A 15093-nucleotide genomic window follows, 5' to 3' on the forward strand; every position below is an offset into this window, starting at 1 on the left:
TGGCCAGTAATGCAAATCAAAGGAAGGGCCAAGGTGGAGCCTTATTCTATCTATAGCCTGTAATGAAAATTTAGGGATGGACCGTGGACACTTTACGGCCTCAAATAGTGTTATTCGTCAGCCAGACCAGGGGATGGCAGTCTCACCTGATCCTCTGTCCTCTTGTTCCTCTGCAATTCAGCCGAAGACCTTGCATCTCAATGACATCACCATCGGTCCACCCAATGTTATCATCACTTCCTGCCAACCTTAATGATGTCATTTCCGGTACCCACAATTCCCCTTCTTGCCACATCAGTTCCTGACCTGACTCCACCTCTTCATCCAGCCCATCATATTTATAGAGCAGACTCACCCTGTTAGTTCAATTCAGTTTCTTTTTTTTTGCTGATTTTCAGTATATGGGGTGGCCATTCCCAAACCTTTATCTGTCTGCGGCCTAATTTTTTTATCATAGGTGGGACTCGGTTGGAGTGGGCGCTGAACCTCATTGCATCCATGGCCTGATATAAAAATTAAAGGCAGAACATGGCAGAGGCTCATTCCATCCTTGGCCTGAAATACAAGTTAAAGGGCAGGACCAGGGCGGGCCTCATTCTCCCCATTCTGAAATAAACATTAAAGGTGAGCCCGGGATGGAGCTGCATGTCATCCTTGGCTTGAAATACAATTTGAAGGCAGGATAAGGGTGAAGCCTTACTCTATCTATTGCTTGAAACAGAAATTATGGGAGGGGGCAGAGCAAAGCATATTAAAGGAGGGACTGGGGGCGGGCCTTGTTTTACTCCTCTGATTGAAATGCAACTAAGAATCTAGAGTGGGGTGGAGCCTCATTTCATGTTTGGCTTGAAATGCAAATGGAAGGCAGGAAGGGGTGGAGCCTTATTCTATCTATTACCTGAAACAGAAATTATGGGAGTGGGTGGGGCAAAGTACATTGAATGAGGGACAAGGGGCGAGCCTCATTTTACTCCTCAGACTGAAATGCAAATCAGAGTCCAGAGTGGGGTGGAGCCTTATTTCACCTTTGGCTTGAAATGCAAATATAAGGCAGAAGGGGTGGAGCCTTATTCTATCTATTGTCTGAAACAGAAATTATGGGAGGGGGCAGAGTAAAGCATATTAAAGGAGGGACTGGGGGCAGGCCTCGTTTTACTCCTCGGATTGAAATGCAACTGAGAATCTAGAGTGGGGTGGAGCCTCATTTCGTGTTTGGCTTGAAATGCAAATGGAAGGCAGGAAGGGGTGGAGCCTTATTCTATCTATTATCTGTAACAGAAATTATGGGAGTGGGTGGGGCAAAGTACATTGAATGAGGGACTAGGGGCGAGCCTCATTTTACTCCTCAGACTGAAATGCAAATCAGAGTCCAGAGTGGGGCGGAGCCTTATTTCACCTTTGGCTTGAAATGCAAATGGAAGGCAGAAGGGGTGGAGCCTTATTCTATCTATTGTCTGAAACAGAAATTATGGGAGGGGGCAGAGTAAAGCATATTAAAGGAGGGACTGGGGGCAGGCCTCGTTTTACTCCTCGGATTGAAATGCAACTGAGAATCTAGAGTGGGGTGGAGCCTCATTTCGTGTTTGGCTTGAAATGCAAATGGAAGGCAGGAAGGGGTGGAGCCTTATTCTATCTATTACCTGAAACAGAAATTATGGGAGTGGGTGGGGCAAAGTACATTGAATGAGGGACTAGGGGCGAGCCTCATTTTACTCCTCAGACTGAAATGCAAATCAGAGTCCAGAGTGGGGCGGAGCCTTATTTCACCTTTGGCTTGAAATGCAAATATAAGGCAGAAGGGGTGGAGCCTTATTCTATCTATTGTCTGAAACAGAAATTATGGGAGGGGGCAGAGCAAAGCATATTAAAGGAGGGACTGGGGGCGGGCCTCGTTTTACTCCTCGGATTGAAATGCAACTGAGAATCTAGAGTGAGGTTGGAGCCTCATTTCATGTTTGGCTTGAAATGCAAATGGAAGGCAGGAAGGGGTGGAGCCTTATTCTATCTATTGTCTGAAACAGAAATTATGGGAGTGGGTGGGGCAAAGTACATTGAATGATGGACTGGGGGCGAGCCTCATTTTACTCCTCAGAGTGAAATGCAAATCAGAGTCCAGAGTGGGGTGGAAATGAAATGCAAATGTAAGGCAGGAAGGGGTGGAGCCTTATTCTACCCATGACCTGAAATACAAACTAATAGAAGGGCCAGGGCCTGAGCCTCATTCTAACCCTAGACAGAAACAGGCAGTAATGGACACCCTGGAGAAGTTTCTCATTCCTTCCATGACCTGCAATACACTTTAAAGAAAAGACAACCACATCATTGGTGATTCTAAACTGGCCTTGTGTGAGTGATGGACTGGCATACCACCAAAGACTATTTCTTGCCTCCCACCCAGTTCTACTGGGATACTGTAGGCTTTGGTTGTCCTTGAAAAAATGAATTGAAAGAAGTGAGTTGGAGAATATGGTGTTATATAAGTATTGTAGCCTGTGCTCTTAATTGGAATTAGGCTCGATAAGAATGAATTGTATTGAATTTTTTAATTGGTGTTGCGCCCATCTTTTCCTTCCCTGGGTGCTTTACATTGTAATATCAACCCACCAGTTTGTTTTCCTTTCTTATTCTGGGTATGGAGGGCCATCACAATGGGACCCTCTCCTGCTACACAGATGTGTGCCTAAAGGCACCGGCTGCTGCCTTTATCTCACTAATGGTGATGAAATTCTTCAAAACACTTCAGTCAACGCTCTTACACGATCAAGTAAATATTTTGCCGATTTGCTTCAAAGCTCCTTGAATGATGAAACTCAAAAAGTACCATATTTTTTTTTCAAAGGGAAATATGCATGAGGGGCTGCTTAGGGAAAAGGCTCAAGTAACAAGAAAAGCAGAAAGCAGACAGACAGCATGTCACCCTTCAGGGTCCCCTGTGCAGTGGTCAGCCCGGGAGGGTTCCTCCACTGGACAGCAGAGCTCAACTGCCTCGGGCTCGGAAGGAAATGCAAACTACTGACCACCATTATTTAATTGACCCACATACATGTGGCGCAGTTGGTATGGCTTAGGATCTCAAATCCTAAGGTTATGGGTTCAAATCCCTGTGTTACCCCAAGCAAGTGACTTCACCCGCCTGTGCCCTAAATGGAAAAAACTAAAACAAATTTAGCAAATTTTATCTCAAACTTTGTAAGTCCCTTTTTTAATAAAAGCGTAAATGTAAATACCGAGCACCTTGTCACTCAGAGCAGTTTCTAAATGACATTAAGTATTAAGAGGACAGAGAGCCCTTCAGATAGCGATCCCTTTCTTTCACATATTATTCTACACAGCCTGATTGTATAGCATCTATATTATATAGCGCCTTATCATACAGGACTCGGCCTTAATTAAAAATAAAAAAGTATTTATCGCTTTATACATAAAATCCAACATCTGTCTGTCTGTATGTCTGTCCGCTTTTCACTAGAGAACTACTTAACGGAACTTACTTGAACATTCCGGTTGATTTTGCGACTTCTCTCATTGTTCGCTTGCGGTCCTGATTTATTTGTGCCAACCTGAGAAACACGCAGCGGGCAGAGGGGAGGGGGAAGCCGGGCAGTGACCCCCACATCAAGCGTCAGCCTCCATTCAAGTCGGTTCTACCTGTCGCCATGTGTTGGAGAGCACCCTGCCACCTGCCCAGGAGGAGTGGAGGAAGAATTAGTTGTGTTTTTGTTTCACTTTGGTTTTTTGCTTTGTGGGACTGTGCTGTGCTTGTGGGACGCGGGGAAGACGGGCCCCACGGGTGAAGAAAATAAATTTGTCTTTCACTTGTACACGTGCCTCCGTTGTCAGTCTGTGTTGGGTCGGGCGCCTATATAGCACCTTATCGCAATCAATATATATATATATATATATATACAGTGGGTACGGAAAGTATTCAGACCCCTTAAATTTTTCACTCTTTGTTATATTGCAGCCATTTGCTAAAATCATTTCAATTATTTATTTTCCTCATTAATGTACACACAGGACCCCATATTGACAGACAAAAAAAAAGAATTTTTGAAATTGTTGCAGATTTATTAAAAAAGAAAAACTGAAATATCACATGGTCCTAAGTATTCAGACCCTTTGTTCAGTATTTAGTAGAAGCCCCCTTTTGAGCTCATACAGCCAGGAGTCTTCTTGGGAAGATGCAACAAGTTTTGGGGATCCTTTGCCATTCCTCCTTGCAGATCCTCTCCAGTTCTGTCAGGTTGGATGGTAAACGTTGGTGGACGGCCATTTTTAGGTCTCTCCAGAGATGCTCAATTGGGTTTAAGTCAGGGCTCTGGCTGAGCCATTCAAGAACAGTCACAGAGTTGTTGTGAGGCCACTCCTTCGTTATTTTAGCTGTGTGCTTAGGGTCATTGTCTTGTTGGAAGGTAAACCTTCGGCCAAGTCTGAGGTCCTTAGCACTCTGGAGAAGGTTTTTGTCCAGGATAGCCCTGTACTTGGCCGCATTCATCTTTCCCTCGATTGCAACCAGTCGTCCTGTCCCTGCAGCTGAAAAACACCCCCAAAGCATGATGCTGCCACCGCCATGCTTCACTGTGGGGACTGTATTGGACAAGTGATGAGCAGTGCCTGGTTGTCTCCACACATACCGCTTAGAATTAAGGCCAAAAAGCTCTATCTTGGTCTCATCAGACCAGAGAATCTTATTTCTCACCATCTCAGAGTCCTTCAGGTGTCTTTTAGCAAACTCCATGCGGGCTGTCATGTGTCTTGCCTCTCCTCATTGTGTGGAGACAACCAGGCACTGCTCGCGACTTGTCCAATACAATATCTATCTATCTATCTATCTATCTATCTATCTATCTATCTATCTATCTATCTATCTATCTATCTATCTATCTATCTATCTATCTATCTATCTGTTATATAGTGCCTTTCATCTATCTATCTATCTATCTATCTATCTATCTATCTATCTATCTATCTATCTATCTATCATATAGTGCCTTTCACATCTATCTATCTATCTATCTATCTAGTTTTATAGTGCCTTTCACCTCTAGCTTTGCATAAAACGTTTACAAGCTATCCTTCTAATATTATATAGTGTTTTTCACATCTATCTGTTATAAAATGCCATTCATGTCTGTTGATCTATCCATCTCATATCCATCTATCACACAGTACGTAAAAGAGCCCCTTTCACATCTCTGTGTATCTATCTATTATATATATATATATATAGTTTTTTTTAAGAACTTGTATAAATAGCCTAATTTCCCCCTTGGTCAAATAAACTTCTGTCTTGTGTTATCTCTCACACAGCAGTGTTTCACGAAAGTCATTTTTACATTTCAGCTTTCACAGCCATCACAGGTAGATCTTCTCCCAGCAGCCTTTCCTTGTGATTCCTTCACACCACCTTCAGTTTTTATTCAGCGGTGTTTGCGCTACTCACCCTTCACCACACATCACACACAGCCCTCTCTTTTCCTTTTTCATTCCTTTACACCCTGTTCACTTTTTACTGTATTAGCAGAAGCGCCTTTTGTGCTAATCACCGTAACAATACATTTTAAGAAGCACAGATTTTCTGCGGCTCCTCTTATCCTTTCTGTGGCTCAGCAGAGCAGAGTGGTACTTCAGCCCAAGGGCTCTGGCGTCTGACTCAATAAAAATGTGCCAACTCTGATTGTGACTCCAACACAACACAGATTTAAACTGTAATAAAATGCGCTATAATATCCCATTTAACTTAAATTAATCCAGTTCAACTGTTTTTTTCTTCTAGACTTTTAGTAAGTAGTGGTAGGGTGTTGTACCGTGTTAGCCATTCTGGGTGCAATGAGAAGTCAAGCAAAAATGACCCCCTTTATTGGCTAACTGAGCCGATTACAATATGCCAGCTTTCGAGGCCCCTTCTTCAGGCAGGATGCCACAGACGTTTGGTAAGAAGTAGGCTCTTTTTGAACTTTGTAAGTATTATTTACTTACATTTAATTTAGCATTGTCAGTTCCCCTAACCTGGTATTGCTCATTGTATTTCATTCTTACATTATCTGAGAACACTAAAGGAAGCAGAATTAAGTCAGCCTGCATCTGGGAGCCAGGATAAATGGGAAGGATGGGAGTCCAGCCATAGAAATCACGCCTATGAAAACTATGAAACATCGACCCCACATAGAGGGGGGGAAACAAGAAGAAGAAGAAGAAGAGGAGGGAGGAAGAAGAAGAATAGGAAGAAGAAGAATATGAAGAAGAAGAAGAAGAAGAGGAAGAAGAAGAAGACGAAGAACTCTTAGCATCTCTGAGTACAAAAAGCTCTTCCAAACATAGTACTGTTTCACAAGAGTCTTAAAAATAAAAAACTTTTATAAGGAAGGGTGCTGCATGATGAAGAAGAGGAAGACATAGAACAAGCAGCAGTAAAGGAAAAAGAAGAAGAAGAAAAAAAAAAACATCTGTTGATCTTACAGGAAGCCTTTCTGCCAAGGCAGTTAATGTCTGTGCGGTCATTCTCTTGTATGGTGAGTATATAAGATAAAATGGTGAGTCCCTTCAAGACCGAGATGCGGCTCATTTTATTGCGTTGCTCTCTTTTGATTTATTTGTCCAAATTCATCCTGGTACTGCATCTCATCCTACGAGTTTGTATCTTTTTTAATTCTGTAAATTGCTCTGAGCAGGGACTAAGTGGGTATTTGAAGGGGTTTATACTTAAAGCACAGAGTGCTGTGTGGAGGTGAGGGTGGTGAATCAGAAGAAGAAGAAGAAAAGTCTCATAAGTGCCATCAGTGTTAAAAATAAAGAAGAAGAAGAAGAAGAAGAAGAAGGAGGTCGTCTGTTGATCAAACAGGATGCCTTTCTGCCAAGGCAGTTAATGGCAGTGTAGGAAAGTGTCACAAGTGCCATCAGTCTTATAATAAACAGCTTGTACTGTATAAGTGAGGGCGCTGATGAAGAAGAGGAATAAGAATAAGTAGCAGCAGAGAAAGCAAAAGAAGAAAAGAAAAAGGAGGAAGAAGAAGCAGCATCAGCAGAAGAAGACAAAGATGGCGATGAAGAAGAGGAAGATGGAGAAAACGAATAAGACAAAGAAGAAGAAAAGAAAAAGGCAGAAGCAGCAGCAGAAGAAGAAAAAGATGAAGAAGTGGAAGATGGAGAAAAAGAATAAGACGAAGAAGAAAAGAAAAGGAGGAAGAAGAAGCGGAAGCAGAAGAAGAAGAGGATATCAGAGAATAATAAGAAGAAGAAGCTCTGAGAAGCTGATTTTTGTCCTTCATATGGCAGCTCGCTGTTGAGCTGCCGCAACACAAAGAAAGCCAAAGCCTCCAAGAGGGTACACAGAAGGGTCCGCCCTGCGTCCATGTCCAGTTTCCAAGTTGTCCCTGTGCGTCTGAGGGGGTCACTCACTAAACTGGTTTTCCTCCCTCCATCTTAAAGGCAACTTAATTAAACTGATGGATCTGAATTGGCACTCTGTGAGAGCAGCCTGTGGCAGACTGGCATGCCATCCAGGGTTGCCAACGTAGGCTCCACCCTTACTAGTGGATTAAGTGGGCTTGAATGTGAAGTGCTACCTTTTAGAAGCAAACACTTCATCTTATCAAGCGCCTTTCACGGCACACGCTCTTTCTGCTCTAGCGCTGGGCTTGTCTAGCTGAGTAATGGAAGCATGGCTGTTATTTTATTTTATTTTATTTTACTTCATTTTTATCGTGTTGTCTGATGAGCCCGCTGTTGTCGAGCCCCGGCGTATGTATCTTCAGAATTGGGGTTGCGTCCTCATTATGTTCCTTGTTATTGAAGTTCTGAAGATGTCAGTCTGTTGAGGGTTTTGTCAGAACTCATCATTTCACAGGGCAAGCAGACAAGGCTGCCACAGATGCAGAGAAGGATGGACTGGGTGGGATGGGGGTGGGATTGGTGAGGGTCTACATCAGGAGGTTTTTCAAGTGTAAAAATAAAGATACACAATAAAGCACAAAATACAGTCCTGGATATCATACACTTGATGCAGCACACTGCCTGTCCGATCATAAAACATGATAAACCATTGAGAGACATCATCAGACCTGCTTCATCCAGATTAGATCTGGGGGGCTCAGGGCCTACACCGTCCCATACAGAGTGCCAGTCCATCACAGGACCTTCAAGCCAATGGGAGAAGAAAACCCTCACAGGCACAGGAAAGAGCAGACGAGCAGACCAATGGGGTCTGAGAACAGGATCTGTCAGGTGTCGACTCTAACCACCGCACCACCGCATCGCCTCACAATAATAAGATCCTTAACAGCATGCCATGTCAAAGGATGACACACGAGGACATTACGTTATTGTGACGTGCGGTCCGTGGCGCACTGCCGATTTGAAAAAAATAATCGTGTCACATGTACAGGGGTGTGACTAGACAAAATGGAGCCAGCGTGAAAGTTTTCAATGGGCTAGGATTAGGTACATCAATATTCATATATGCAAATCAAATATTTTGTGCGTTTTTATTCAAACAGGAAAAATATACAGTAACTATAAAATATAATTAAACACACGATTTGACTTCGGCAGTCTTTAACTACAAGTGATGTCCTTTGCACTAGAACTGCCTCACCCACTCGCATTGCTTCCAATGTGTGCATCATTTATGAAATGGCCCCCATATTTTTTATAAAAATACAAGTATTACGATGCTTTGTAACAATTATTGTAAAATTCTAAATTGCAAATATTGACAGTAAACATCACAAAAAAATATATATATTTTCATCACTTGTTATAGGAAACCCACCTTTAGTATGCAATGCCAGTGCAGGAGCCACTGCTGTCAAATGTTTTGTAAACTTGAAAATGAAGGTGACGTTGATTAAAAATACACTGCAGTAGCACTGGCAACGATGTCACTTCAGAAAGAAGTGTTGTTTTAATTATGTCATTTGTATATAGGGTGGTCCAGATCTAATTATGCAACTTTTAATGAAATGCAGGAAAACAATACAAGACAAAAGAATTGCTGTTTGACTGACAACCGTCTCCCCGCCATTTTGGAATGCAGGGCAGGTGCTGTCATCTATAGGCAACAAAAATATTTTTTTGTGAATTCTCTATGTGATAAACTTAATAAGTTATAGCATAATGAAAATTGCATAATTAGATCGGAACCACCCTATATACCTGTCACGTGCCCCTGCCCCACCTATCTGTGTCTGTGACTTTGTAATGTGCCTCATTTATATCAGAAGTTGGCTGGGTCTTTGTCTACAGCCCTCCTTATGCAATTTATTGGCCCCTCCTATCCATATCTGTAACCATGTAACATTTATTTATGTGTTGACTGTGGCTCCGCCCTTAGCCCCTCCTCATTTATATATCATTGTCTCCTCCTTTCCATATCTACTGCTATGCAGTAATCATTAATGCCACAATCATGCTGGGTTACTGCCCTCAGCCTTCATTATGTATATTGTTTGCTCCACCTGTTTGTGTCTGTTGGTATGCAACACTGACTGTATTCTTGATAAGAGTGGGTCTTTAACCTTAGCCCCTTCCTTATGCATATCATTCGCCCTGGCGCCCTCCTATTCATGTCTGGTGCTATACAATGCTTATTTAAGTCAGGATTGGCCTGGTGCTCTACCTTTATGTAGCCCATCCTAATGCATACTATCAGGCCCGCCTATCCTTAGCTGTTGCTATGCAACAGATCTTCATAACAGGTCTGGACTGGAACCCCACCCTTAGCCCATCCATTTGATTTGGCCCCTCCCATTTGTGTCCACCCTTAGTCCATTCCGGCCCCTCCTTTTCATGTGTTGCCATGTGATGTTTACTAATGTCAGAAGTGGGCTGCATATCTGCCCTTTAGTCCTTAACGCTGCATGTCATTTGCCCTCCTACCTGCGTACGTTCCTAATATGTAATAACAGGAGTGGACTAGCGCTCTGCACTTCGGCCCTCCTCATGTCTATCATCATCCATCTATCCATTATCCAACCTATCCATCCATCCATTTTCCAACCTGTTGAATCCGAACACAGGGTCACGGGGCTCTGTTGGAGCCAATCCCAGCCAACACAGGGCACAAGGCACAAATCACCGGGCAGGGTGCCAGCCCACCTTAGGGCACACATACACACACACACACCCACACACACACCAAGCACACACTAGGGACAATTTAGGATCGCCAATGCATCCTACCTGCATGTCTTTGGACTGAGGGAGGAAACCCCCTCAGACACGGGGGTCTTCCTAAATATACTGCTCAAAAGAATTAAAGGAACACTTTTTAATCAGAGTATAGCATAAAAGTCATTGAAACTTATGGGATATTAATCTGGTCAGTTAAGTAGCAGAGGGGGTTGTTAATCAGTTTCAGCTGCTGTGGAGTTAATGAAATTAACAACAGATGCACTAGAGGGGCAACAATGAGATGACCCCCAAAACAGGAATGGTTTAGCAGGTGGAGGCCACTGACATTTTTACCTCCTCAACTTTTCTGACTGTTTCTTCACTAGTTTTGCATTTGGCTACAGTCAGTGTCACTACTGGTAGCATGAGGCGATACCTGGACCCTACAGAGGTTGCACAGGTAGTCCAACTTCTCCAGGATGGCACATCAATACGTGTCATTGCCAGAAGGTTTGCTGTGTCTCCCTGCACAGTCTCAAGGGCATGGAGGAGATTCTAGGAGACAAGCAGTTACTCTAGGAGAGCTGGAGAGGGCCATAGAAGGTCCATAACCCATCAGCAGGACCAGTATCTGCTCCTTTGGGCAGGAGGAACAGGATGAGCACTGCCAGAGCCCTACAAAATGACCTCCAGCAGGCCACTGGTGTGAATGTCTCTGACCAAACAACCAGAAAGACTTCATGAGGGTGACCCAAGGGCCCCATGTCCTCTAATGGGCCCTGAGCTCACTGCCCAGCAGCATGCAGCTCGATTGGCATTCGCCATAGAATACCAGAATTGGCAGATGCACCACTGGTGCCCTGTGCTTTTTACAGATGAGAGCAGGTTCACCCTGAGCACGTGACAGAAGTGAAAGGGTCTGGAGAAGCCATGGAGAACATTATGCTGCCTGTAACATCATTCAGCATGAGCAGTTTGGTGGTGGGTTAATGATTGTCTGGGGAGGCATATCCATGGAGGGTCACACAGACTGCTACAGGCTTGACAAAGGCACCTTGGCTGCCATTAGGTATCAGGATGAAATCCTTGGACCCATTGTCAGACCCTATGCTGGTACAGTGGCTCCTGGTGCACGACAATTCCTGGCCTCATGTGGTGAGAGTATGCAGGCAGTTCCTGGAGGATGAAGGAATTGATACCATTGACTGGCCACCACACTTTCCTGACCTAAATCCAATAGAACACCTCTGGGACATTATGTTTTGGTCCATCCAATGCCACCAGGTTGCACCTCAGACTGTCCAGGAGCTCAGTGATGCCCTGGTCCAGATCTGGGAGGAGATCCCCCACAACACCATCTGTCATCTCATTAGAAGCATGCACCGATGTTGTCAGGCATGTATACAAGAACACAGGGGCCATACAAAGTGCTGCGGACAATTTGGAGTTGCTGCAATTCAATTTGGGCAAAATGGACTAGCCTGCCACATCATTTTTTCACTCTGATTTTTGGGGCGTCTTTGAATTCAGGGCTCTGTAGGTTGATCATTTTCATTTCCATCAAACGATGTGGCATCCTTTCGTTCCTAACACATTACCCAGTCTATATCAGTATAGATATCCAGGATGATTTCTTTTTCCCATTGAGATCTGATGTGTTTTCAAAGTGTTCCTTTAATTTTTTTGAGTAGTTTATATCATTTGCTATGCAACACCATTTTTATTTCAGAAGTGGGCCACTAGTCCATTCTTATGTGTATGATTTGCTCCGAGCACGTCCGGTCTGTTTCTGTTTCTATGCAATGCTTACTTATGTCAGAATTTGGCCAGAGCTTCGCCCTTTGATTTGGCACCGCCTATCTGTGTCTGTTGCCATGCAACACCTTCTGTATTCTTGACAGATGTGGGTCTTTAACCTTAGCCCCTTCCTTATGCATATCATTCGCCCTGGCGCCCTCCTATTCATGTCTGGTGCTATACAATGCTTATTTAAGTCAGGATTGGCCTGGTGCTCTACCTTTATGTAGCCCATCCTAATGCATACTATCAGGCCCGCCTATCCTTAGCTGTTGCTATGCAACAGATCTTCATAACAGGTCTGGACTGGGACCCCACCCTTAGCCCATCCATTTGATTTGGCCCCTCCCATTTGTGTCCACCCTTAGTCCATCCCGGCCCCTCCTTTTGGTGTGTTGCCATGTGATGTTTGCTTATGTCACAAGTGGGCTGCATATCTGCCCTTTAGTCCTTAACGCTGCATGTCATTTGCACCTCCTACCTGCGTACGTTCCTAATATGTAATAACAGGAGTGGACTAGCGCTCTGCACTTCGGCCCTCCTCATGTCTATCATCATCCATCTATCCATTATCCAACCTATCCATCCATCCATTTTCAAACCTGTTGAATCCGAACACAGGGTCACGGGGGTCTGCTGGAGCCAATCCCAGCCAACACAGGGCACAAGGCACAAATCACCGGGCAGGGTGCCAGCCCACCTCAGGGCACACACACCCCAAGCACACACTAGGGACAATTTAGGATCGCCAATGCATCCTACCTGCATGTCTTTGGACTGAGGGAGGAAACCCCCTCAGACACGGGGAGAACATGCAAACTCCACGCAGGGAATGTCTATCATCAGCCCCACCTAAATATATCATTTGCTATGCAACCACCATTTTTATTTCAGAAGTGGGCCACTAGTCCATCCTTATGTGTGTGATTTGCCCCGGACATGTCCTGTCTGATTTCACTGTAGAAAAATCGGGAGTGGTCTCCCCTGGTCCTTCTCGTATACTCAGATATGGGGATTGATATTTGAGCAGTAAACCGCAATACAAGGATTATATTTTTATATCATGTACATTAAAGACTGTGGTGGGCTGGCGCCCTGCCCGGGGTTTGTTTCCTGCCTTGTGCCCTGTGTTGGCTGGGATTGGTTCCAGCAGATCCCCATGACCCTGTAGTTAGGATATAGTGGGTTGGATACTAGATGGATGGATGTACATTAAAGAACCATCAACATCAAATCAAATTAATAATATATCGAACAATTATTATAAAAGTAAAGTTGAAAAAATTGGCCTCTGCAGCCGCATGAATGAAAAGCTAAAGTAGCACTCCCGGTTAGCGGAAATAGCCCAAAAGTTGATAAAAATCTACGTTTTGTACCTAATACTTGTATGCAAAAATTGGCTGACATGAGTGAAAACACAACCAAGTTATCGTGTTTACATGCGCACACACAGACGTACAGACGCACAGACATAATTCCAAAAATGGTATTTTCGGACTCTAAAATTTCGAGATTCATCAAAATCTCGAAATCGAACCTTCCAGATTTTCCTCATCTTGCACCCTCATCCATGCTGGAAAAAATATTGCTCAATCTCAAGAACTTAGACTCCATCTCTACAATATATCAAATCATTTTACAATCCCTCCCTTTCAAAGATCCAAGAGGACACTGGGGGAAAAAAAATCTCGAAATCGAATTTTTAGACGATTACAATACTTTCTCTACTAGAAAAGTAAATCCAACTCGGGGGAGGTCTAAAACGTTGAGATTCATCAAAATCTCGAGGTTGAATTTTTGGAGACACAGAAAAGTTCATGTGACGACACGTATGGATGTGCCACCAAGGATGAGCTGGACAACCAGTGTCACCTCATGCTACGAGAAGTGACAAGGACATCAGCAAAACACAAAACTAAAGAAAATCAGTCAGAACGACTGTCTGTAGCCACAATTCTCTTTTTTGGAGGAGTGTCTTGCTGTCACCTCTCCAAGTCACCTGTTGTCACTTTCATTCGTACCAAAGCAGGTGACTTTCTTTTTTTTTTGTTCTTTATTTCGCCTTATTCAGGTTCTTGTATTATTAATTTGTTAGTTTTCGCATACCCCTTGGGGTCATAGTGCAGGGTCAGCCATTGTGCAGCAATTACAGGATAAGAGCCTTACTCAAGGGCCCAGCAGAGTAGTGACGGGGATTCGAACCGGCAACCCTCGGAATACCAGCGCAGATACCTTAGCCTCAGAGCCACCACTCCTCCCTATTGCTGCATAGTCACTTGTGCCTCCTCACAGGACACATCAATGTCCCTGAAGCTCCACTGACTTGGCGTTAGACGGTCATGATGAAGTCTTTCCTTCAGCGTTGTGAAAGGTGATGGAGCGAGTGGTCTTACCTGCTTGTGCGCGTGGTCGTACGAGTTGATGTGGTTGTCAAACTCCTGGTGTTTGTGGTACTGCTTGTCACAGAGCTCGCAGTAGAAGTTGGCCTTCAGGTCCTCGAGCGCCTTTGCAATTTTCTTTTCCTTGTTTGCATAATCCTGGAAAGAGAAAGCAGAACCGAGCGATTATGTCTCAGCCAATTACTGGCGTCACGATTACTTCACTCCACAGCAGGCGCGAGTGTGCTGCCGTGTCAGAGTGTCTGCTGAAACTCATTAAAGGATAAACGACACAATTATATTTAAAGCATTACAAAGGTGCCCAAAAAAAAATGAAAGTATAACAGTGACATTTCGATGAAATAAATTGGATGGAAGAGTGGCGGCCAATTTATTTTCCGCTGTAAGGTCACAGAATCTTCTGGCTAGTTGTCATTTTGCAAATTTCAGTGGTGCCTTTTGGCAGCTTTTGACCCCCAAGACCTCCAAGATTTTAAAAGACTGTGAAAGACGGCGCAGCTTAACCGTGTAGAGCCCACCTGAGATGACATGTCCTGCAGCTGGAGCCAAGGGTACGGGGACCACCCATCTACTGTAAAGAGCACCGTTGGCATCTATCCATCTATCATATAGTTCCTTTTATATTTGTTATTCTATTATTTAGTGCTTTCCATGCTTATCTCTCATAGTAACATCTTTTTAATTTTACCTGTTCTTTCAAAAGGGGCGGTACGGTGGCACAGCGGGTAGCGATGCTGCCTCACAGTTAGGAGACCCGGGTTCACTTCCCGGGTCCTCCCTGTGTGGA

At 44.0% G+C, this 15093-nt stretch overlaps 1 protein-coding gene across 1 annotated transcript in view; it reads right to left on the reverse strand.

Annotated features, from left to right (window-relative positions):
* Positions 1-15093, reverse strand: part of znf804a (zinc finger protein 804A) — a 308168-nt gene that overhangs the window by 41641 nt on the left and 251434 nt on the right. The window contains exon 2 of the mRNA XM_039757723.1: positions 14301-14444. Coding sequence (XP_039613657.1) covers positions 14301-14444 — 144 coding nt within the window. The remainder of the gene's footprint in view (positions 1-14300; positions 14445-15093) is intronic.

This window comes from Polypterus senegalus, chromosome 6 (assembly GCF_016835505.1).
Source record: "Polypterus senegalus isolate Bchr_013 chromosome 6, ASM1683550v1, whole genome shotgun sequence".
NCBI lineage: Eukaryota > Metazoa > Chordata > Cladistia > Polypteriformes > Polypteridae > Polypterus > Polypterus senegalus.